We start from the raw sequence: 25,621 nt of genomic DNA on the forward strand, positions 1-25,621 counted from the left end.
TTGAGTCCAAGGGAGGACAGTCGATGTCGCTGCCTCCTGAGTTGTCAACTGAATGAGTGGCTTTGCTAGAAATGCATATTGGGGAATCCATTGTCTGCCGTACGAGGTGAGGCCTATGAAAGCCCGCACCTCCTTTTGTGTTTTCGGTGGTGACATGTTTACAATTAACTGGATGCGATCTGGAGTGAGCTGTCTCCCCACTTTGGACAGCAAGTGACCCAGGTACACAACTTGCTGAACACAGAATTGCAGCTTTGAAGGGGAAACCTTGTGCCCCTTGTCAGCCAGGAATTTAAAACCGTCAGTGATGCTTTTTCACATTCGGGTTCGTTTTGTGCGGTGATCAGCAGATCATCGACATACTGGAGTAGGGCGGTGTTAACAGGCATGTGGATACTGTCAAGTTGTCTTTTCAGTGCTTGGCTATAGATGCTGGGGCTTTCTGTGAATCCTTGAGGTGCGCGTGAAAATTTGAAACTTCGTCCATTTAAACTGAATCCGAACAAGTATTGGCTTTCTGGATCAATTGGGATGCTAAAGAAGGCGTTCTTGAGGTCAATTACAGTAAAGAACGACGCTTCTGAATCAATAGCTGTCAGTAATGAAGAGATATCTGGAACCACAGGATACTGTGGTACAATGCATTTATTCAATTCGTGCAGATCAATAACTAATCGATAAACAGGTGGTGCATTTGGATCAGTACGTTTAAGAACTGGAATGATAGGAGAATTACATACATTGGAGTCGGTTTCCACAACCACTCCTTGTGCAATGAGCTCGTCAATTATTCTCAGTAAAGCCACTACAGCATCTGGAGGTAACTTGTATTGTCGAATTCGTGGTAATACCACTCCTGCTTTGAGTGTGACTCGATATGGTGTAATGTGCATACAACCTACATCAGTGGGACCTTGCGCCCACAAGTGTGCAGGTACACTCTGTAACCGGGGATCCATGTCTCTTAATGCATAATGGCCTTTAAAATCTCGCAAGAATAATCGCACTCCTTCCGGAGAACAGCATATTATAGCTCCTAGAGCCTTCAGTGTCTTTATTCCTAACAGGTTTTCTGGACATGATTTTGTAAGCAATAAATCTGTAGTCTGTGTCAAGGGACCAACTGCAAGGGGAAGTGGCTGTGATACTTCATTTATAATAGGCTTTCCTGAAAATCCAAGGGAAACATTCTGTGAGCCTGAGAGGGGTGCCCCTGGAACCTCATTGTGACTGATGGTGGTCCTGCTTGCCCCTGTGTCAATTAAAAACTTTCTGTCTTTTCCTAACACTTGACTGTGTACATAAGGACCTTCTTGATCTACAGGAACTTCAATAAGGGGTAAGCCAAACTCCCTCTCTAGGCTGTTTCATGTGTACCGCTGGTAATCGGGGTAGTCATTCTGTGCATACTGGTACATCTGTTGTGTCGTGTTCTGTGTTGCAGTAATAGGCTGTTGTTGTGGCACTGCTACAGTTTGTGATGAAGCTGGCATGGGCGGAATATGTTGTATATTCTGTGGTGCTTGTTGCTGGGCCTGATCTTGTCTAGGTACGCGCGGTCTCTCCTTGGTCTTACCCGTGGAAATATTGTGTTTCAGAACTGCACAATCGTTTACATAATGACCTGGCTGTTTACAGTAGTTACATGTCCCTTTAACAGGAGCCGTCGAATTACTGGGCTGGGTCGCACCCTTTTTGTGACCATCAGCAGGAACTGACTGGGCAACTAACATTTTCATTTTCGTGTCTTTCATACGTCTTTGTTCATGTTCTTGTTCTTCTCTAATTCTATTCTGGTGGGACTGTAACATTTGTAACATTTGTGAAGGGGTGTTAGCTTGCCAAGTGCTTTCGACTTCCAGTACTCTGTTCTTAACCCGAGGCAGTGAATTCTCGACTAATTTCGTTACAAAAAGGTGTGGATATGATTCGCTGCTTGGTTTCAGGCCGCTATTAATACCAAAACATTTCTCAAATCGAGTATAAAAATCACTAGTGTCTTCATCAGGTTTCTGTTTACAGGCTGAGATTGCACCCCAATCTTCCTTTTTCGTACTTAATAAACGTGGCAACACTTGTACCAACAATCCTGGTAATGCTTTAACCTTATCCCCAAGCCCTTGGCCTGGAATTCTAGTATTTTCTTCGTTTTCTAATGCAGTCCAATCAATGTTTGCATTTCCCACTTCCCATTCTTTTTCTTTAAGTTTCTCATAAATACCAGGAGGCAGTAATACTTTCAATATCTTCATAAGGTCGGGATAAGTATAGTCACCCATGAGTAACATGTCTTTTATTTCACGGTGAAAACCTGCGGGATCTTTATCATGGCTAGGTACTAGTTTTTTCATTTCCAATAATTCTATTTTGGTTATGGGTGTGAACACAAACACACGTCTAAGTGTATTATCGGTATTCTGAACTGGATGCACTTCTCGTAACGGATTCTGTCTATCCATGTAATACATTTTCCTTTCCATGGAGTGTGCTGAATCAGATTGTGGACATAGAAAGGCACTATATCTGTGCCGATGTTCTAGAATTACCTTAATTAGATCGGTACCTAGACCTCTCCACTTATTTATGAGTAGTTCTGCTAATATATCAGGCAGGGGGCCTGGATCGGAATGTTGGCTTCTATACAATAGAAGTAGGTGTTGTATCATGTATGTACCAGCTAAACGCTGTTCACTTGGTGTCATGTTCAGAAATGTGTGTGCTAACGCATCATCACTATATTTCTCGGGACTGTCAGCCCATTGTACTGCCGACCTCGCTAATTCTTGTTCATCCATAGAATCTAGTACATGGTACCCCATTCGTTCTCGGAGTCTGTTATCAGTAGCTTGAAATAAGTGTTCAGGAGTTCTTGTATTACACATGGCTTCTTGAAAAATTCTTTTACTTTCTGGACGCACTGGGCGTATTGAATTATTAAAAGGTTGTCCTTTACCTACATACGCTATCGTTTCTCTAACTGGTAATTGTGCTTGTCCTGTAGCTTCTTCTGGTTGCTCCTCCTCTGAGGACTCAAACTTGTCTGATTCATTTTCTGGTTCTAACTGTCTTGTTTCATGTATTTTTATTACTACGCTTCTGATTCTTTGATACATGTTTTTTATACAATTCTGTTTATCATGGTTCCCGTCTGCTATATTCTGACCCCATCTATGAAGTGCTTTCATTTCCTCCGGGTCCATCCCCGGCCTATCTTGTTCTCTTATTAAGCAGTTTATAAAAAACCGTAATATCTTGGCTTGGATGTCAACTTTCTGGTGAGCCATGGCTTCCTTAATACTCTCAGGTCCTTGCCCTGTTTGGACAAAATGATATATTCTGTCTAGATGTTGAACCATTCCGGGTAGGGTCAACAAAAAGTTGGTGACCCGTCTTAGTCGTACTGATGCTAGTATTAATCTTTCATCATTTCTACCGGGTACTGGATCATATCTACAATCCCCGAGACGCTCTTTTATTATATCAAAATCGGCTGATCGAGGTGTACGTTGTTGTGCTAGATCCCTGTAAGTCCATCTTTGTACTTGTGGAGGTGTCTGGAAACCTATCGCTCCTCCGGACGCGCCTCCTGAGGCACTGGCTCCGAAAGGGTTGTTCGGGTGCAAAGTGGGAGGAATGGGTGCGGGAAGAGCTGGATGAACGGGAGGAAGACCAGGAGGGACATTCGTAACGGGAGGAAGAGGTGGAGGAGTAGCTTGTCGCGGGGGTAGGGGCTGATTGTCTCGAGGTCGAGCGCCGCCAGTAGGAGGTGTGCGCAGCGGTGCAGTATTAACATATGCGGGCGCTACATCATCTAGATAGGAAGAAAGGAAAATGTCCTTCGCGGTTTTGGGATGTATTTTGGTCGGGAGCATGGGAAGTGGTAGATCTTTTGGTACTTCCGGAGTGGCCTTAGGTAAACCTTCGGCCAGGAGAGGATACATACCATTCCTAAGGGTGTTTAGTTGTCTGTCTACTTGTTCTATTTTTACTCGGATACCCTCCTCAACTAATACGTTTTCTTGGGCCTTGTCTGAATCCTCTTTCCTTTTCTCTTCTTTTCTAAGTGCTTTTTCTGTACGCCTATGCGATTCTTTACGCCACAATTCGATGGCATCCTTCTGTGACTGTCTGGCTTTCTTTTTCCGTAATGCTTCTTCTACTCTTATGATGCAATCTGAATCCCATGTCCCTGCAGCGGGCCATCTCTGGTTCTCTGCTAGATCTTTAGTGTAGTCCACCCATAAGTCGAGAAATAGAACGGCATCTAGGCCGTGCTTGTGGTACATAAAGTACCCTGGAGTGTCCCTAGGTGGAATGGGAACAGCTTCCTCGAGTATCCCTTTTCTAGTCTTTATCTGTCTTAATTTGGAGAATAACGGCATCTTAGAAATCTGTCTACTTGGTGCTTACTTAGATATGGACACAATGAACACAATAATCACAATAATGACGATCGAACAATCACTCATACCACGACATTTTGAGACACATTAAAACATTTTGAGATGAACAATAACAATTAGAATGTAACTCGCTAACTGCATAATACTAGATACACTGCTCAACAGTGCAGACTGGATATACTGCTAAACAGTACAGATACACTGTCTAAAACAGTGCAGACCTGGTCTGTGTGCCCAAACCTGTCTTGACCGGCACAAACTAATGCGCACGTCTAGCTGCGTCCCCAGCAACGGTACTCACCGGGAAGCATGGAAACAGAAGGATTCGGAAACTCTGGACTGGACTGGACTGGATTCGGACTGGATTCAGACTCGACTCGTGACGCAGATACTTCGGAACTTCGGAACCTGGTGGGCCTCCGTATACCTCGGATCTTGCTCTCTCAGCTAGGCTCTGGTCGGGATCCTCCGCACTTCTCACCGCCTCGTCTGGGTGTCGATCGCGGCCTCAGTCACCTCCGTTGGCCTGAGGGAGATACAGGAAATCCTGTGGGTACGCGTAGTTTCCGTCCGGCTGTGGCAGGGGACTAAGCCTGCAAAGCACCTCCGGCGGGTGAGATGGGGGAGGGGTCCCTATTCGGGCGCCAATTATGTGGTAAATTTAATTACCTGGTACTGAATTTCTATGCGGTAAAGTCAATAAGAATAACTCATAATAAATAAGAGGCAAAATCCGTGATATTTGAGGTTTCTCAAAAAGGGTTTTATTCCTTAAAAAGGAATTGGGTGATTAGCATATTGGCTCGAGCCAAGGGTGCATACCGTTCCGTCACCACGCAGGTTCGGGAAGGGACTGACTGACAGAGTCGATGGTCATATGCGAGTATGCAAGTATGCGACAATACATTATTGACAAGCATTCATATATATAGTCAATGCATTACAGTAAAGGCATATGCAGGAGGCGTAACAGCTGAGAAGAGAGATAAGGGTGCATGTACGTAATACAAAAAGGCGTTACAATAGGCGTGAACAAGAACGTCATTTAACATGATGTCACAAGTAGGCGGATCCATGAGTGAATCCGGCAGTGTCAGCAGAAATATATGGCAGAGATGCGCGCGCAGCAGTATGACGTGCAATGTACGTGTAACTTGAGGGGTGAAGGGGGACTTGACATTTAGCCCTACATGTGGAGACAGAAGTCTGGATGTCAGATCAACCTAATCCCAAATCGTATCTAGTATCTTATGTTTAAGGAACTGTATTATCTGGAAGGAAAAGGTCTCTCGGACAAGAGGCTATTCTATACTGACTGTGAGTGCGTGTATGAGCGTCTACGTGTCTGCATGAGATGCGAGGGGTGCGAGGGAGGGCATGGGCCTACCATGGAAACAGAGCCATGAATTACTTGCACAGAGACAGTGAGGCCGAGCCCTTTACTCTGCAGCTGGAAGGATGTTGACGTGAAACTACTAGACAGGAATGTATTTTCGAGGAGTGGAGCAGATAATTCGAAGGTTGAATACAGTCTTGGCAGGCAACAGGCTGAGCCAAGCACCGTTAGCCGCACAGGGAGTAAGGCAGAGGTCACGAGTACAGATGCAGGCCCAGGTTTGAGATTCAGAGTCAGAAGGCAGGAAAAGACTCGATGGCAGAATTCAGGGCCTACTTCGCCAGAGCTGAAAAACGTGTAAAGTACACTACATAAAGACGTTGGCATGGCATATTTAGGAACGGACTATTTGACCCATTCATGGTGGATCTGAAAGAGGACATGTTAACGTTGGACGCAAATGTATTTGCGTCTTCATAGCTTGAAGTGGAGGGAACATACATGTACTTGTAGCGTGTACACGGAGTCGTTGGGGTCTAAGATAGGGGACACAATCGATCACAAAATTTATATTACCTCACTTCATTGGACCGGAAACAATCATACTGAGACCTGTTTTGGGGATTCACCACTTATCAGTCAGGCTAGCTTGAATCCAGTGGCAAAGACAGCAAGGGACCCACGTCTGGGCATACCTTGCCAACTTAGGGCGAACATAACAAACACAAGTAGATGATGGACCGAGCACTGAAACTTTTCAGACACTCACCCCCAGTTACAAGAGTCCCAAGATGTCCCCAGAGGTAGCCCCCGAAAACGCAAAATGCCTTCTTCACCTATAGCTTTGTAGGATTAGGGCCAGGACACAACCCAACTGAGCGGGACACCATAAAATAGTAGTGAATCTGACCCATTACAGGATGACTCCCATAGCATTGTACATTTCACTGAGCTCAGCAAGATTCAAAGTGAGCAAGATAGGATGAGCAGGATGGGCACCAAAGGGGAGGATATTGTTTGGTCCAAGACTTTCCAGAAAATAGATTCTTGGAGGTACAAAAACCACCATAGCAATGCATGAACACCTCCGCTCCCGCTTCCATCTGTGGTCCCTGGGTGGCATTTAGCATAGCTGGGGCTGTCTTCATTAATAACAAATGGACCCCAGACATGGAGTGGCAGTGCAGGGCCATTCACCTCGATGATAAATAGAGAAATGAGTCTCGTACGGGAGGGTTGAACAACAGCATTCATGTCAGGAAATCTGGGATATTGAGGTGAATAGATAAACGTGTTTAGAAAGGAAGTGACAACCCCTAATTGTACAGCAACGTACACTGCATTCCTTGTGTTTCAGAAGTAACGGAACCATTCCACTGGGAACATATGAAAACTGTGGCACAATATTGCACATTCTGGACATGCAATGGGGCACCTCGATGCTGATGGTCACGTACTGGCGATGGGGCAAGTTTGCTTCCATTCAGCTCATCCCTGGATGGTGTGGCTTCTGCTCCACCTACATCATACATACTTTGACCCTGGACATTTACGGAGAATATCTGTCAGACTTGAACCAACATCCACTAAAGAAGAAGATGATTCTGTTGCATCAGGCTCGAGAAAAGAGAACTGCTGAATATTTTGCCTGGGCTTAGTACAAGGACATTCCAGAATAATTCAGTCTGTTTTCTGACACACAAATAATCATGGGAAGTTCCACACCTTCATCACCTTGTTGATGAAAGTGAACACTGCTAGTTACAAATAACCAGATGGCAAATGTTGTAGATGAAGAACAGCACTGAGCTCGGCCTGAATGCAATCAAGGAAGAACTAAGAGCCATCCGCCTCAGGGTGATGCAGCATTGGTATGTGTTGGACTTGATGACCACAATGGAGGGTGGGATGTGTGCCAAAGTTGGTGAACCCTGCTGCGATATGGACAATGGGACGCTAACTCTTGCCATCCACGCATAGCACCATCTACAAGGAGACATGCTAGAGGAGGGAAGTGCCCTGAGCAGGAGTGGTATGAAAATTGGTTCTCCTGCTCTCCCGGTGGTTGATCTGTCTCTGCATGTCATTGCGGCCCGTTTTCATATTCCTATTGGTTTTGTGTGGTTTTCTGGAAATGGGGATTTCTTGCTGTAAAAACACAGTCCTCAAATTGTGCAGAATACAAGTAAGTAGGAAAGTAGTAATAGTCAAAACTGAAGAACAATAAATCCCCAAAAATATGAATGTCATGAAGTATTGGTTAGGTAATGTAGTTGAAAATTCGACTGGATAAGGAATGTTAATATTGATTAAATCAATGGCAATGTTTATAATGAAACACTTGCATACAAGAACAAAATCGCCTCACTATTATCAAATTCGTTCAATGAAAAATTTCATTCAAACCTCGACTCAGAAATACGTGGTCAGGCAGGCTCTGCAACCTAGGCCTGAGGTTACTGATTGCAGGTCACAGGTGGGGTGGCATGTAACCATCAGACAAACAAGCAATCTGAAAACTCAGTTCACTTCACCAGATAAGCACTTTGACACCACAATGGTCCAGGGACATTGGCCCCCATAAAGCACACATGGCCAGAGTGGTGCATACATTCCCGAAACACCATAAAGTCAGATTCCATATGAACTATGGGACACACAGCCAATCAGGACACAACATACATATGCACGCAGGGACCACGTGTACCCATGCCAGACATCTGGACACATTATTCACTGGCCCTCATTGTGTCCATGCATGGTTGAGGCCCACCTGCAGCTGTTATCAAGGGCCTTAGGTACAATTCTTGTGTAAAAAAAATGACTGTCGGAAGCACTTAAGATACCCAAAGAAATGTATAAAAACTCATCCGGATTGATTTAACTTTGAAACAGTCCTCAGACCTGCTTCTGTAACTGTGCAGCTGGCCGAAGTGTTTAATTAAAACAACTGTTCCTGTTTTGAAAATCGCCTCTTGTCTTTTTCAAGGTAGATGTCTATTCATGCAAGATTTTTAAGAGGGGTGAGAGATCCCCTTGCAGGAGGATGCAATGAGGTATTGCACCCACCTACAAGGAGATGTCTAGGGAGTCCATAGGACCCCTGTAAGCCCCCTGCAGAGGGGTGACATCAGGGGGCGCACTGACAGTGAACCACATTTTAGGTGGTGTACTATGAGTGCGCCCCCTGATAGCTTCTTTACATTTGTGCCACGTCTATTATACAATACCAAAGGGGATGATGGACGGAGGGCTTGAGCAAATCACATACTCACCCTCAGTCAACTGATCTGGGTTTAATCCATCAGCATTCTTTAGCTCACTCCACCACCCCCTGCCAACTTAGGGCGAACAAAGCGGTCCATCATCCCATTTGGTATTGCTTTGTTCAGCCTAAGTTGGCAGGGTTTTCCCAGACGTGGGTCCCTTGCTCACTCTACCACTGGATTCAAGATAGCCTGGCTGATGAGGATTAGGAATCCCAAACCGGTCCCAGGATGCTTGTTTCCAGTCTAGGGAAGACATGGCTTGGCAGTTCGGGCTGGACTGTTCCGATGAGGCACAAGATCAGACTGATTTGCATATGGCCATGTCTGCACTGGGGTGGTGCAGTGAGCTAAAGAATGGTGATGGATTAAACCCAGATCAGTTGACTGGGGGTGAGTGTTTGATTTGCTCAAACGCACCGTCCAACATCCCCTTTGGTAACCTCTATTTTAAGGCATGGGTGTAAAGGCAAAGAGATCCCCTCATTTGCATGGGGCCACGCCTCTGAGGATAGCCCTCGTGTTATCTGTGCCCCAGCCCTATCTGCACAATCGTCTGCATCTCCTTCTATAGTACCAAAGTGGCCCGGGGACGGCAAAGTGGGCGCAGATATTCTTTGCGCCCCGGGGCACTTTGTATAATACTGCCCCTGATCTGTTTTCTGTATGCATGGGATGTGTAGAAGTAGGAGTAAGAATGAGCAGAGGTGTCTCAAAGATTTGTAAAAGCTGATGCAGTTATGGAGGTATGCTGGGCTAGTGTTATGTAGTACCTTGAAAGTGTGGGTGAGGAGTTTGAGCTGTTTTCGTTTGTGAATGAGGAGCCAGTGAGCTCCTTCAGGTGTGGTGTGATGCCAGCGCAGTGCGGGAGATTGCAAGTGACAAGGGTTAGGAAAAGCACAATGTGCCCTCTGGCAAAAGAAAAGGTCAGGAATGTGCTGTATCTATTAGATATGGCTCATTCCTGTCCTACTCGCCTGTGCCAGCACACAATGGGCTACCGTGCGCCAACGCCGATGCCTGCCTTGCGGGAATGATTATTTTTGTGCAGGAAAGGAAACCTTCCAGCACAAAACAGTCACAAGAGATTTTTTTCTCTTTCTGTGTGTGCTGCACAATGCAGCACACACAGAAAGCGTAAAAACTAGGAGAAATAAAGATATTTCTCCTGACTGTGCCTCCCTTACTCTATGGCACTGACACAGACTGACAATTTCTCATAAATCTGGGGCAATGTCAAAAATCCATGGATGTTGCTGGGAATGCCCCCAGCAATATCCATGGAACACGCTTTTCACGCAGTTTTCTGCATGAAAGGGGCACATATTTATAAGGCCATAAAAAGCCTTGTAATGTTACACAGAGGAAAAGTGAAACCCTTCCGAATGAGAAACAATTAAATGAAAGGAAGCTCTGATCCCCGAATACAAAATACATGGTGCTGCACAAACAAACTGACAGCACTTGAGTAGAGGATATTTTGAGGTGACAAAATTATCTCCAGTCTAGTGTACTGGTGTATTTGTTTATTTCAGTTTTCCTGATGCTAGAGCAGTGTATAAAAATGTAAAATGAGATAAAACAATAAGATTGTCAATCTTTTTTGCTTTGCAGATTACGGAAACTATGGGACTAATGTCGGAGAGCTGAGAATTATACTCACTGGAAGTGCAGGAGCTGGAAAAAGTGCCACTGGAAACTCCATCCTTGGTGGGAAGCAGTTTTTGTCCAGGGCTTCTCAGAATTCAGTTACCTTGACGTGTGACGCAAAGACTGGGAATCAGGATGGAAGGAGCCTTGTAGTAGTCGATACTCCTGGTTTCTTCAACAGATATGTACCTGAAGAAGAAGTGAGGAGCGATATGAGAGAGTGTCTGAAGCTCTGTCATCCAGGACCACATGCCATAGTCCTGGTCCTCCAGGTGGGGCGGTTCAGCCAAGAGGAACAGCAGTCTGTCGAAAGGATTCAAAGCCTGTTTGGAAGGAGGGCGCTGAAGCACATGGTCATCGTGTTCACCCGAAAAGAGGACCTAGAAGATAGATCAATCCATCAGTTTGTGAATGAAGCTGAGCCTCATCTCATGAAGCTTATTGCAAAATGTGGGAATCGTTACTGTGCATTTAACAACAAGGCGACTGGCGACGAAAACACCCAGCAGGTGATGGAGTTGAGCAACATAATAAAACAAATCGAGGTCGACAACAGGGGACATTTTACTCCTGGTGAAGCAAATATTTTTAAAGACATGTTGAACACGGGCACAGCTACAGGAGTGGTGGTTGGGTTGATAGTTGGGCTGATAGTAGCAGCAGTTGCAAGCTGGTCATTTGCATACACAGTAATTCCCATGGTTTTAATATCAGGTGTTGTGGGAGGGTTGTGCAAAATACGGAGGGGCAGATTTACAAGCCCCTTACGTCACTTTTTCTCCACCATTGCAGCACTTTTTTGATGCAGCTGTAGCGTAAAAGTTGCTTTTCTTTTACGATGTGACACATCTAGGGAGATGCATCACATTGTAAAGCCCTGTTTCACATTATACCTACACCAGGTATAATGTATGCAGGGTGGGCGTTCCCATGCATTAAGTTACGTAGAAGTGATGCAGTGAAATTTACAAGATTTCACTGCATCACACTACGCCTTCACTGGGTCAAAGTCCGTATGCCTTCTCAGACCAGGCGTAAGGATTGACGCAGGGAAGTTTGCATGGGACCTGCCTATGTTTTCTGGTGCATTGCTGGAGTTGTGTCACTTTTGTGACAAACTCCAACAATGTGTTTCTTTTCCTCCAACAGATGCGTCAGAATTTCTGACGTATCTGTAATTCCTTTTGCCATTGTGCATTGTATTGTAAATACAGTGCATCCATGGTGGCGCACAGACATTTGGAGGTGACACAAGGAAACAGACGTATCTATGCAGATGTGTCAGTTTCTTGTAAATCTGCCCCAGTGTAAATAATCTCCAATCCGTGAGTTGTGGAAGGAATGCTTGAACCAGTCCCTTGGGTGATTTATTACTTCTCATCTAAACTTGTGTAGCCCCTGGGGTGCATGAGCGGCCTGATAAAGTAAAAGAGCCCACACATACAAAAGCCAGCCTTCATTTCTCATGATGAAATAATACCATGTACTTAGATGTAGTGGATATGAGTTACTAGTATTGATATATGCTACACTACCTCTCTCACTCCCCCACCCAGAAACTCAAGCTAAGGTGCACCACCCATGTGCCACGCATTACTTCTTCACTTTGCTTCTACTGCACCTGTGTAGGAGATGCATGTTATACAAACACATATCCACATGCTAAAACAAATTGATAGTTTTTGGAACTATGTAGAAATAAATATCCTCTTTAAAGCTACAACGTTGCTTTTTGTCAATGTCCTTTCCTTTCCAAGTGTAAAGTCAGATGTATCAAGGTAAATACAAACTAGAACAAAGGTAAGTTAAAAGCTCCACAATCATGATTCAACCATCAGAACTCCATATTCCAACTACTAAGCAGCCAGTTAGGCTTCAGGTCGAGGAGCAGAAGATTTCTACTCGTGACTAAGACTGGGGTCTAAGGTATGCTAGTCTCCCTGCCCTGGAGCCTGAAGCACCAGCGCCTTCCTGCTTGCCAAAACCAATGCGCCCTGTGAGGAAGAGGAGAGCACTTGGAGGGAGTTAGGTCCAGTGGGGGATCCTGGTGAGTGGAGTCCCATAGGGAGGTGTGAGTATGCAGCTGTTGCTCCTGTTGAAGCAGGTTCTGATTATCAAAAAGAAGAATGCTAGGCTTGGAAACCAGGAACAGTTAATGTTTAATTAAACAATAATGGCCAGTAATAGAAGCCCCATCTCCTACAGCTGCTTCCGGAATTCACTTTCCGTTAGGTACATGGCATGCTTTATACTGTAAAGTTGGTGCAATAAAGTGAAGCTCGGCTCTCCATGGACAGGAAATACTGGTCCAGTGGGTCATACATTGCATGTTTATGTGCTTGATCCCACTCTGATAAAAGGGGCCATAAATACCAACCGGGGGTCACATTCTGAGGTGGGCCAGGTGGCCGGGTGTGATGTCTGTTATCTAGGGTGATCCTTACTACTAGGCATTGTTTGGGTTTCATCTGATGAATGCAACTGACCGGTTGATCTGGCATCTTGTCTGTGAGCCAAATTCTTTAATTAAACCAATGTCATATGGTTACTACGTTTCTATATATTGTGTTAAGTTAGCATGTGCTTATTAAATGTTTAAACGCCATATTTTCTTTCTGCTTCGGTTTGCACACAACACCTAATTGTTATTGTAGCTTTCAACCTAGACGAAAGATGTGATTTATTTGAGAATAATATGTTATTGCCCTGGTATCAGTCGTGCTTGGGACACTTGGTACAACTGTCTGCACACTGAGAACTGCACACTCTCAGAATAACCTAACACAAGGTTGCTGAAGGCCTGATCCTCGCACCACGTTAGTCATAACACAAATAATGTTTCTGCCAACATTTGGCTCTACGTGGGTTTAAGATACAGTTACAGGGAATGAATCAACACACTTGATGCTGAGCATGCTGAGAGCTGGTAGCTGTTGATGTGATCTCCTCCTACTGAGAATTAGAGGTATGGGTCCGCCCTGCTAAGAACCCAGATGAGACCTTGTTAGATATAATATAATATGCTAATTAGGGTGCGCGAAATATAGGTGATACAGAATTCTATAGATTTTTGCATCATAAAATGCTATCACCTTTTGCTTACTATGGATTAGTGACTATGCTGCTGACTCTGATTTTTATAATATGTATATTGATATTATACAAGATACTGCGTTTGAGAATGCTGCATTGAAAAATAAACATTTCAAACTTGCACGTGTATTCTTTGCCTCCCAGTTTCGGTTTGGAATGATAATATAACGAAAGAGTGTTCATGTGTTCCACGATACCTGAGGTACTCTAAGTTCATGTTCTGGATTGTCTAAGTCATTGGTAAGTTATTACTACCGATGAGACACTGTAGCTAGCTTGGTAAGGGGATTTCTGAAACAAAGGTGAGCTGTGGGTCACCCTAACTCACCCAGGTTCTAGATCTCTGTGCACAGTTCTGTGGGAGAACGGAAACCCTGCTACATGGCGCCCATACGTTGATTGGCCTTATATCATGACACTCGAGTAGTATATCATTCAAACCTTAACGCCTTCATTCCCGTTTCCGGAAAACGGCAGTGTCGGAAAAACCTACCTATTTTTGAAATAGGTCTTTTTCAAGCTTGAATCTATCTAAAACGGTTTCTTTGAATTACTACCCAGTTGTGCTACAAAGTATTCTTTGTGTTTTCACTTTCCTGTGCTGACATGGCTCAAGCCGTGGACATCCCGCAGCATAGTTGCATTGTGGTGCGTGACCATTTGCGGATGTATGATGTTCCTCTGGAAGGCTTGGCTGTGGTTCTGGTGGTGAGTGCGGAACATGCTTACCCGTACGAACTGTTTTATTCGTGGGTGACATTTCCGGCAGTGGACGCTAATTCTGGTGTGTTCCACTCATACACTGCTTCGGATGTACCGGTTGCGTACGCTCCGTACAGGGCACTGGAAGTTCCTATTGACGCTTGGCAGCATGGAGTTTGGTTTGGTGGCGTCCTACCGCACGCTTTGACCGCTCCGAGGTTAGGTCCTTTGTCCATTCCGGGCACTCCTTGGCCCGCTTTGGCTGGATTTACTCCTCACCCTCGACGTGCCACTTGTAACGTGGCTGATCTGCGGCGGCTTCATGAAGTTGCGGTGGAAGTGATTAGAGCGCTTGTTCATTACACGAGCTGTAATGTTCAGGACGCAGCCCCTAGGGGCGCACAGCTTCGTGCAGAACATGCTGGTCTGAAAATCAATCCGGTCATGGTTAATTCCGTGATGGGTAAAAAGCCCCAGGACAAGGATGATTTTCCGTTCTGGCTTGCTGAGAAATTCGGCCAGCTGGAAGCTGTGTTTCCCAACATGAGTCCGGGTGATAAGCACCGGATTCTTACACTAAGTTTGCCGAAAGATTTGGCTCCTGAACTTGTTGACTGTGAGACCTGGGGCAAGACTTTTGCAGCGGTCTATGCGAGGTGCTATGGCTCCCCGTCTGTGACCAATCTAGGTGGGGTCCTTAAACGTGTTCAAGACGAACACGGACCGGAGTCGGCTGTTGAATTGGGTATGCGCCTGTGTGGCTCCTTTGATGTGGTTTGCGATCTGATCCTTGCGAATGTCAAGGGGGATGCAGTGAACTTTCAAGTTGCTAACGCATTAGCGTTGGTTCCCGAGGCCGAACGACCCCGACGGTTAGCAAGGATAATTGTAGCTGCTTACAAAATGGTTGGCCGCAATGCAATGGGGGTTAAAGCTTTTCCTGATAAGGAGAAGAAGCAGCCCCAGGGTCAGATATCGGAAACTAGTGGTCAACAAAAGTCCAAGAAACAAAATTGGCCTAAAAAGCAGAATCAGGGTAAGCAACAACAACAACAAACACATGTTTCTGCTCCTGCGTCTCCGTTGCCTGCGCAGTCGGATCGTGTTTATGAATTGCGCAACCGCGCGATGATTAAATCGCCTGAGAGGTTTCAGGCTTCTGACCAACGCTCTCCTCGTTCCTTTCAGGACTCATCGGCTCCGTCAACCGGTAGTGGAGGGGGCGGCAGGGGCCGGGGTGGCCAGCAAGGACGTGGTCAGCCCCGCCCGCGTGCCGGTGGAGATCCGCAGGAAGGCTCTACGCCCAAGAGACCACAGTTTGCCACGAAGAAAGTCGCTGCCCTGACCGCGCATCGTTATGCCCCAGATAGTGAGAACGCGGCTTCGGAATCTGACGTGGGCTCTGACCTTGCTGGACAGCGCAGCAGAGATTACCATAGTGAGAGAGGCCCTCCGTCCACTGTTGAAGGTGACAGCGACTGATTCTTATGTTGTGATTGAAACTGCTGATACGCATGTTGCTCCCCCTGAACGACTTTTTGAAATTGTCCTGCTCATTGAAGGTGACATACAGCGAACTGTAAAAGGGGTATTTTGGGAAAATCTCTCGTCTACGTATGACATTTTGCTTTCGGAGGCTGACTGGCCCCCACCTTTTGTTCTCGCAGCTCCGCGAGGGGAGGAGGTAATCCTACCCAGCTTCGCGCACACTGTGCCGAGAGTGGAGGCGCTGTATTTTGCAGAAGAGTGGGCTCTGGTGCTTGCGCCGGCTGTGTACCGCAATCAGTGTGGCTGGGATAAATTGTCACCAAGCCACGAGATTCCTTTACGGTCTCAGCCACAGCCTCAACCTCAATATCCCATACGGCGTGAAGCCAAAGCTTCAGTCGCGGCTATCCTTGAACAATTGGAATATCAAGGTGTAATTGAAACGTGTGTGTCACCGATGAATAACCCCCTTTTTACTGTGAACAAGCCGGACGGCTCATATCGTTTGGTTTTGGATTATAGGCATTTGAACTCGCATTGCCGTAACTGCGCAGTACAGAATACTCATGGCTCTGCGTTAGTGAATAGTCTTGAGCGTAAACGGTTCAAAACCACGCTTGACATTTCCAATGGTTTTTATGCCCATAGATTAGACGGTCTAAGTTCCCAATGGACCAGTTTTACATGCGGCGGTGTGCAAAAAATGTTTAGGCGACTCCCAATGGGCTACAAGAACAGTCCTGGAGTATTTTCCGCACGCATTGTCTCTCTTCTGGAGAGCTTCGACCCAGTTGCTTGTTCGTATGTGGATGACATTTATCTCACAGACGACAATCTTTGGGAGCATCTGTGTCGGGTAAATAGCATAATTTGTAACTTTGCTGACATAGGTTACAAGTTTAACTTTGCAAAATCGCACATTGCAGAGTACACAGTGTTGTTTCTTGGTTACGAGCTTAACAACGAAGGGAAGGGTTTAGCACCCCACTTCCTGGAGAAATGCGCACAGTTGCGCTCTCCGACAACACTGAAAAAATTACAATCTCTACTGGGCTTTCTGAATTTCGGGAGGACATACATTCCGGAATATGCCCAGCGTATCAAGCCTTTGTATGCTTTGATACAACCATCTTTTTCCAAATCATGCTGGCTGCCTGAGCATTCGGCCATTCTGCAGTCTTTGCAGGCTGATTTGCTCGCTTCTGAATACTTACAGACTCATGATAACCAAACCAACCCGGTGATAAGAATTATCCCTGGGGCGGTGGGTTTCACGTACCTGACTTTTAATGAAGGAGACACAGTACCTATTGCTTACAAGTCACACTTGTACACTTTGGCTGAATTGCGTTTTTCCACTGTGGAGAAAGTTTTAACGGCTGTGCAGATGGCAATTCTTAAGGAACGTGCCCTGTCACACGGAAAGCGCATGTTGGTTGTTACCCCGTGTCCTGCCTTAGAGGCGGTTACGAAAGCCAGTGTACCTAATTCCAAAGCTTTGCATCCTCAGTGGATTCAATGGGCTGCATCCTTGACGTCCCAGGATGTCACGTTTATTTACTTTACGGTCGCAGGAGTATTTACAGTATGAATTTGTTCATCCTGCTCCATTAGCAATGCGGCCGTTGGAGGATTTCCATTGCATCATTTACACTGATGGTTCGGCACAGGTTGCGCATGGCTCTAAACATGCCTACGTTTCCGCGTGCGCCATTGTGGTCGGGGCCATGGTGAACAATGAGTTTAAGTCCAGTGTCGTGCATACGCAGACACTTGGGGACTGCACCACACAATTAGCAGAGCTTCGTGCACTGATGCTTGCATTGGAGTACGCTGATCCTAGTGTGACGACTTTGATCGTAAGTGATTCTTACTACTGTGTCCAGTCTTACAATGAGAACTTGTTCTTTTGGATTCAAAATGAATTTCACGATTCCAAAGGTAGCACAATAAAACATAAATGATCTGGGTCCGAGTGGCGGAAATGAAAGAGAAGCTGCCACTTGTGTTTGTGATTCATACTCTCGGTCATCAGCGCGTGTGGGTCCACGCTGTTGGCAACTCGCTTGCTGATGAAGCAGCGAAGTCAGCAGTATCAAAATACTTAGTTGCAGCGGTCACGAGGTCCAAAAGCAAAATAGATGATGACATCTTGGCAGAAGTTGCTGCAACGGAGAAGGGAAGTAAATATCCTGCGGGGTTCCCTTCTAAATACACATACCACTTAAGTCCCGATAAGGTTCCTTATGTGAAAATCCCTGAAGTTGGCGAACGTCTAGTTCCCAACTCGGATCGCAGAGCTGCTTTGATTACAGCGGCGCATGAAGGTGTGGCGTCTGCGCATGCGGGCGTCTCAGCCACTGTAACTCAGCTACAACAGAGGTTCTGGTGGCGGGGACTGTATAAACAGACGCGCGATTATGTCCTTCAATGTGACATTTGCCAGCAGATTAAGCCTTCAACTGCTGCGCGTCCGCCTCAGACACAGTTGTACATCTCGAATAAACCACTTGGATGCGTTTATTTGGATCACTGCGGTCCATTTTCTTCTGATACTGCGTATAAGTACATCTTAGTAGCAGTTGATTCATGTCAAGTCAAGTCAAGTCAAAAGATTTGTATAGCGCGCTACATACCCAGAGGGTCTCAAGGCGCTTGAAGAAGGGTGGGGAGTTACTTGTCGAATATCCACGTTTTGAGTTGCTTTCTGAATGCTAGGTGGTTCTGAGTAAGGCGAAGGTGAGTGGGAAGTGAGTTCCAAGTTTTAGCTGCTAGGTAGGAGAAGGATCTACCTCCCATGGTGGTTTTGTTGATGCGAGGTACAGTGGCAAGGGCTTGGTTGGAGGATCGTAGCTGGCGGGAGGGGGTGTAGAAGGATAGTCGCGTGTTGAGGCATTCGGGTCCAATTTTGTAGAGTGCTTTGTGTGCGTGGGTTAGGAGCCGGAAAGTGATCCTCTTATTGACGGGGAGCCAGTGGAGGTTTTTCAGGTGATCAGAGATGTGTTCTTTACGCGGGATGTCTAATATGAACCTGGCTGAGGCGTTCTGGATGCGTTGTAGTTTTTTCTGGAGTTTTGCGGTGGTGCCGGCGTAGAGGGTGTTTCCGTAGTCCAGTCGGCTCGTGACCAGAGCGTGGGTGACTGTTTTTCTAGTTTCGGTAGGGATCCAGCGAAATGTTTTTTTGAGCATGCGAAGAATGTTGAAGCAAGATGAAGAAACGGCGTTGACTTGTCTGTTCATCGAGAGTGAGGAATCCAGGATGACGCCCAGGTTCCGTGCGTGGTCCGTCGGGATGGGTGCTTTTCCAAGGGCCTCTGGCCACCAAGAGTCGTCCCAGGCGGAGGGGGAGGTACCTAAGATGAGGACTTCTGTTTTGTCTGAGTTCAGTTTCAGACGGCTGTGCTTCATCCATTCGGCTACTTCTTTCATTCCTGCGTGTAGGTTGGTTTTGGCCGCGTTAGGGTCTCTGGTGAGTGACAGGATCAGTTGAGTGTCGTCGGCGTAGGAGATGATGTTGAGGTTATGTTGGCGTGCGATGGCCGCGAGGGGGCTCATGTAAACGTTGAAGAGGGTGGGACTGAGAGAGGACCCTTGAGGTATGCCGCAGATGACTTCAGTAGCCTCTGACTTGAATGGTGGAAGGCGGACTCTCTGGGTTCTTCCGGAGAGGAACGAGGTGATCCATTCCAGTGCTTTTCCTTGTATTCCGATATTTCTGAGGCGCTGTAGAAGGGTGCTGTGGCAGACTGTGTCGAAGGCTGCGGAGAGGTCAAGGAGGATGAGGGCGACCGTGTCTCCATTGTCCAGTAGAGTTCGAATGTCGTCTGTTGCTGCTATGAGGGCGGTTTCGGTGCTGTGCTTGGCTCGGAATCCGGACTGTGAGGAGTCGAGGGATTTGTTGATTTCGAGGAATGCGGCGAGCTGGTTGTTGACAGCTTTCTCGATGACTTTGGCCGGGAATGGAAGGAGTGAGATAGGGCGATAGTTTTTGAGTTCGGTGGGGTCAGCTGTGGGTTTCTTCAGGAGGGCGCTGAGTTCGGCATGTTTCCAGCTTTCCGGGAAGGTTGCGGAGTTGAGGGAGCAGTTGATGACGTCTCGGAGGTGCGGTGCAATAATGGAGTCTGCTTTGTTAAAGATGTGGTGAGGGCAAGGGTCAGTGGGGGATCCTGAGTGGATAGAGTTCATCAGACGGATGGTGTCCTCAGTGGAGATTGGCTTCCAGTCATTGAGGATGTTCAGGGGGGGTGGGGGTCCTGCAGGGGATTGGGTGGGTTGGTCTCCGGGTTGGTTGTCGAAGCTGTTGTGGATGTCTGCAATTTTGTTGTGGAAGAATGAGGCTAGGGAGTCGCAGAGGGCTTGAGAGGGGGTGATGTCGTTGGAGTTGGCTGAGGGGTTGGTAAATTCCTTGACGATGTTGAATAGTTCCTTGCTGTTGTGGGCGTTGTTATCTAGACGGTCCTTGAAGGCTGCTTTCTTGGCATTTCGGATTAGTTGGTGGTGTATGCGGGTGGCGTTTTTGAAGGCGTCCTTGGTGCTGGTGGTTGGGTCTTTTTTCCAGGTCTTCTCGAGGGAGCGACAGAGTTTCTTGGATTTCTTAAGGTCATCGTTGAACCAGGAGGCCTTCTTGCTGCCTAGTTTGATTTGTCATTTTTTCAGTGGTGCTAGGATGTCGGCGCTGTTGGATAACCATTGGGTGAGGTTGGTGGCTGCTTTGTCTGGGTTTGAGGAGTGGGCGGGGGGCTTTTGAAGAAGCGATGAGGAGATCTGGTCAATGGTGATTTTGTTCCAGTTTCTTTGCAGAGTGGGTTGGGGGTGGTTGTTGGATGTGGGCTTGTTGTAGGTGAAGTGAACGCAGCTGTGGTCAGTCCAAAGGAGAGCAGTGGTGTGGCTGAAGGAAACATGTTTGCTGGAGGTGAAGATAGGGTCGAGTGTGTGACCTGCGACGTGGGTGGGGGTAGTGACAAGTTGTCTAAGTCCGAGGTTTGCGAGGTTGTCCAAAAGGGTGGTGGTGTTGCGGTCGTTGTTCTTTTCAAGGTGAAAGTTGAGGTCTCCCAAAAGGATGTAGTCCTCGGAGGGGAGCGCGTGTGGAGTGATGAAGTCTGTGATGTCTTCACTAAATTGTGCGCGGGGTCCTGGTGGCCTGTAAAGGAGGGTGCCTCTGAGTGTGGTCTTGGGGTCGATGTGGATCTGGAAGTGAAGGTGTTCAGAGTTGGCGAGGTTGACTTCTGAGCTGGTTGAGATGCGGATGGATTTCTTATGGACGATAGCGATGCCTCCTCCTGTGTGGCCGATACGGTCCTTGCGAATGATCTTATAGCCTTCCGGGATGGCAATGGTGATGTCTGGGGCTGAAGAGGCATTCATCCATGTTTCTGTTAGGAAGGCGACGTCCGGAGAGATGGTGTCGAGTAGATTCCAGAGGTCAATGGCGTGTCTGTGGACCGAGCGGGTGTTGAGCAGGATGCATTGAAGGTGGTTGGGATCGGATATCTGTTGTGAGTTCGTAGATGAGGAGTTGCTCTTGGTGCCGTCGAACTTGCAGGAGAAGCAGGAAAAGGGTCCATGGGTGTGTCCAGGAGCAGCTTGGACGCAGTTGAGGGAGCGACCGGGGTTGAGGGCTAGGAGGGTGGTGGCATCGTAAGTAATGCGGGAGGGGATGACTTTACGAGGACCAGGGGCTCTGGCGCTGGGCGCGGTCCAGGCGCGGACGGGCGTAGACGGGCTTACCTTTGGCGCACCTTCGGCGAGGCCGTAGTGCGTGGACGCTGCGCGTTGGCTCATCAGCCTTAAATGGATGGTGGAGGGGGCGGAGCGTGGGAGGGGGAGCAGGGAGGCGGGAGCGTAGGGGGAGGGGCGGGCTGCAGGCACAACAATATGGACGGGGAGTTAAGCAACAGGACCGGGAAATGCGAGCTGGCGCTGAAAAACTGGCACAAAAATAGATTTAGTTAAAAGAAAGCAATGCCCAGCTTTCCTAAGAGTGATATGCAAATGTGGCAAAACGATGCGAGTAAAGCACAGTTCACGGACAAAACACACTGCAAGCTGAGTTATGCTGAGCGCTACGCCGACAGAGTGGGTTCAGATTCAATTAGTGGAATAACAATTATGCCAGAGGTGAGCAGCGCTACGATACCAAAAGCAGCGCTATGCAGCGCTATGGATCCAGGAGGGAGGGTGGAGCGGCCGCCTCACACGGAGTCACACGCTTTGTGTGGGTAAGGCCACATCGGAGCGCTGATTCACGTACTGTCATTAAGGATTTGCGAGTCTTTGTGGGAATTTTTGCCTGTGGTACCTTCCATTCGGATCAGGGTCCGGCTTTTGCCTCTAAGGAGTATAAGGATGCTATGGTTTCGATGGGGGTCCAAGTCAAATTTTCAAGTCCCTACAAACCTGAGGGTAATAGTGTAGTTGAACGAATGAACCGCGTCTTAAAGCAATCTTTGACAGCTCGGGTTATAGGCACTGGCAGAAACTGGTTAGCCCACCTCATAGGCGTGCAGCGTGCGCTTAATAATCTCCCTAGAAGGTCTCTGGGTGGGTGGACCCCATATGAAATGCTCTTTGGTATCAAGATGTATGTACCTGACCTCGATGGGCTAGACAGCAAGGCCCAGGCCACGGCCTTTGACGTAGATGAACATTGCAATGTTTTACAGAATCTACAAAAGACCAGAGACAGTCTTGCAAAGGAACATTTGCCCTCCACATCGGATGATGCGCTGCAGATCCCGGTAGTTGGCTGGCTACCCCAAGTTGGAGAATTGGTTTGAGAGAAGATCGATAACAAGAAAGAGTTTGGTCCCTCATATCGAGCACCGGTTCGAGTTCTTGGAGTGAAGGGCACAAGAACAGTCATTTTACCACCACTTCCAGGTCGTAAGGAAAACAGATTTATTTCTATTGACAATGTCAAGACACACAGGGTGGCCGATTCTTCATAGCATGACACCGGCTGTATCCTGTCCTTCCATGGTGAGGCACTCTGTGCTGGCTATTACATCTGGTGCAGAACAGGAGGTGTCCCTCGAGATGCCTGCCATATCCAGTCCTTTATTAAATACTATTCCTGATACTAACATTGATGAGCTAAACTACACTTATCCTGCTGATGTATCGATGCCTGATTTACAGACCCGTTTGGCAGGCCAGTCCAGATTCTCTTTTGACTCTGTTTCGGAACCTTCAAAGAAACCCACAAACATTGCAAGATATGCCACGTTGTTTAAAAAACATTTTTTAATTCCGCCTTGGACATACATTTGGTTGATCCTATTTTCATTCTATCTTTTTATGTCAATTGGTTTTGTGTTTTATTTTTTCCGCCTGATTGATGGTCACTACGTTAAAGAAAGAACAGGAATTCGGTACCTTAATGGAACATTGGCCCCTCTTTCCTCTTCACATTCTGTGCACAGACTGAAACGAAACTTAAATACAGTTAACGTTACTGCTTGGCCTGTCCTTGATGGGATTGTGTGGGATGCGGTTAGGTTTCAGATACATGGGCCCACTGAAGTGATTAATGTTCCAAATGTGCTTAGAGTAAACATGGGAGATGTAATTAAACAGAATATACGTTCTGATGATTGGGATATTCAGGCCGTAGAAGCATTATTCTCTGATTTGAAGTATTATGCTGCCTTCGATGCTGAGGATCTGTACACAGATTCTATTAATTATGGTGATTTGTTTTGTTTTCAACACTATGGTAATAATTTTTTACATAAGACAAATTCCAGGAGGGTTGCTGTAAATTATACACAATGGGAACATTGCCCTACTCCATTTGGTGGCAGTTCCAATACGTTTCTGAAAAAATACACCTATTTTACAGACTTTAATCAATCTAATCCCGAGTCATTTTATTTTAAAATGACACAAAAGTCCATGTCCAAAGTTAGACTTACCGATACAAAATTGCTGTATTCGAAGTCCTTTCTAGACAGGTTGGCTGTAGATGGCTACGAGTTTTGGAAAGGAACAATTGACCTTAAATCGGTTTGGGGTACCAAAGATTGGCAGGTACAAGGCACTGAGGCTTTGCACCGTGCATGTCTCATCCCGAATCACATGTTGTTTTTAAATTCATCCATTTTCCAAACAACATGCTTTGGATTGGCTACTTCTAAAAAATTAAATACTCCGACCATCCCAGATCTAGAGGAATATACCGGTTGGGGTAATTCTACTGATTTGTCCATTCATGAGTTGCAAACTCTTTTACAAAATTCGTCCTTTAACATTTCCATCTTGGATTCCAAGGGTTGGCTGGTGTGGCATAGGAGTGCTGATTCTTGCCAATGCCGTTTTCTGGGTTTGGCTGAGGGGTTCACAGAAGTCAGACTCGATCCCCGTTTTGAAGAAGATTATACTGTCACGACTTATTCTGTGGGGAAGCTGTGTCAGAATTGGTTACAACATTCCACTTTTGCTGCAGTTAAACTACATCTGTCTCTATTAAATGATAATGTGGATTTGAACGATTTTATAAAAGGCCCAGCTAAAGGTAGATCTAAACGATGGCTGTATGCGATTTACAATGACATTTGGAAAGTTACCCAGGTTGAGGCTGCTAAACGCCTGAGAGCTATTGATCAAGCAAATTTAGAGAAGGTGCTTGCAGTTGTTGATAACAGCATTAACACGCTTTCTTCCCGAATGTACACGTTGAACAATATTGTGTCTTCTGTTGTTGACGTTGTACATGATGAAGTGTCCGTGTTATATCATGGTCAAAATCAATTGCGTTCTGTGATGCAGTTTGCTTGGACACTACAGACTCTCAAGTCTGGTCGAGTGCCATGGAATTTTATGAACGTCTCGTCACTATTTGCCCCATTTAATTTGACTGAAAAACAGTGCATGCTATCAATGAGAGATGCAACATTTTCTATGTTACACATTGAAAAATTAGAATCCCTGCCATTTTCTGTGGCTGAGGTGACTGCTGCTACATGGCTTATCCATGGTGTTATAACCTTACCTTTTGCTTTGTATAAATTTACAAATTGTATGAAATATATAGCCATTGGGCGATATGAACCATTAGGCAGCGCTTTCCTCCATGAGACATGGTCTTTACCATACACTTACAGATGCCTAAAGGAGGGAAATGAAGTGAATCTGAATGGTGAAGAATGTACACAGTCACCTGACCGCTCACTAATGTGCAGACACATCCAGTTGCATGGTTCTTGTAATCAGGACAAACCTAATTTGGCCTGTGTTTTGAAAGGGACACCAGTCCTTGCAATAGTTCCCACGTTCACTTTGTTGTCCAACGGAAGTTATTTACTTTTGAATAACGAGTTTTGTTGTGGGTTAGAGGCTGGTATCGCTTATGTGGTTACCGTGTCAGAAAGGGTGGTTTGCTGCAAGAATGTGTTGTTAGGGCTTTGACCGGTGGGACACCATAGGCATTTCTAAAGTTGGTGACATGGTTGTGCGGGGCGGCATCAAGTCGTTTGCCTCGTTGCAACACGAGTACCAGCTGGCACAGACGGAATTTTTCCGACACGCCCAGCTTAGCCACGCCCTCTCCCCCCACGTCGCAGACGGCGAGGCCATCCCTGAGTCCTCGCCTCTGGAGGATCGGGTGCTGGACGGACACATGCCGGACGGTGCCATTTCCTTGACTTACAAGAAACTGATCAATGTGAGGGTGGACTTGCTTGAAC

General features: G+C 46.5%; 1 protein-coding gene across 1 annotated transcript in view; it reads left to right on the forward strand.

The window, feature by feature from the left end:
• LOC147725253 (GTPase IMAP family member 5-like) overlaps nt 1-12,370 on the forward strand; it is a 102,877-nt gene extending 90,507 nt beyond the window's left edge. Inside the window, exon 3 of the mRNA XM_086967150.1 lies at nt 10,620-12,370. Coding sequence (XP_086823276.1) covers nt 10,620-11,458 — 839 coding nt within the window. The 3' untranslated portion in view covers nt 11,459-12,370. The remainder of the gene's footprint in view (nt 1-10,619) is intronic.
• Nucleotides 12,371-25,621: the final 13,251 nt, after the last annotated feature.

The sequence above is a fragment of the Lissotriton vulgaris genome, chromosome 4_1 (genome assembly GCF_964263255.1).
Source record: "Lissotriton vulgaris chromosome 4_1, aLisVul1.2, whole genome shotgun sequence".
Taxonomy (NCBI): Eukaryota; Metazoa; Chordata; class Amphibia; order Caudata; family Salamandridae; genus Lissotriton; species Lissotriton vulgaris.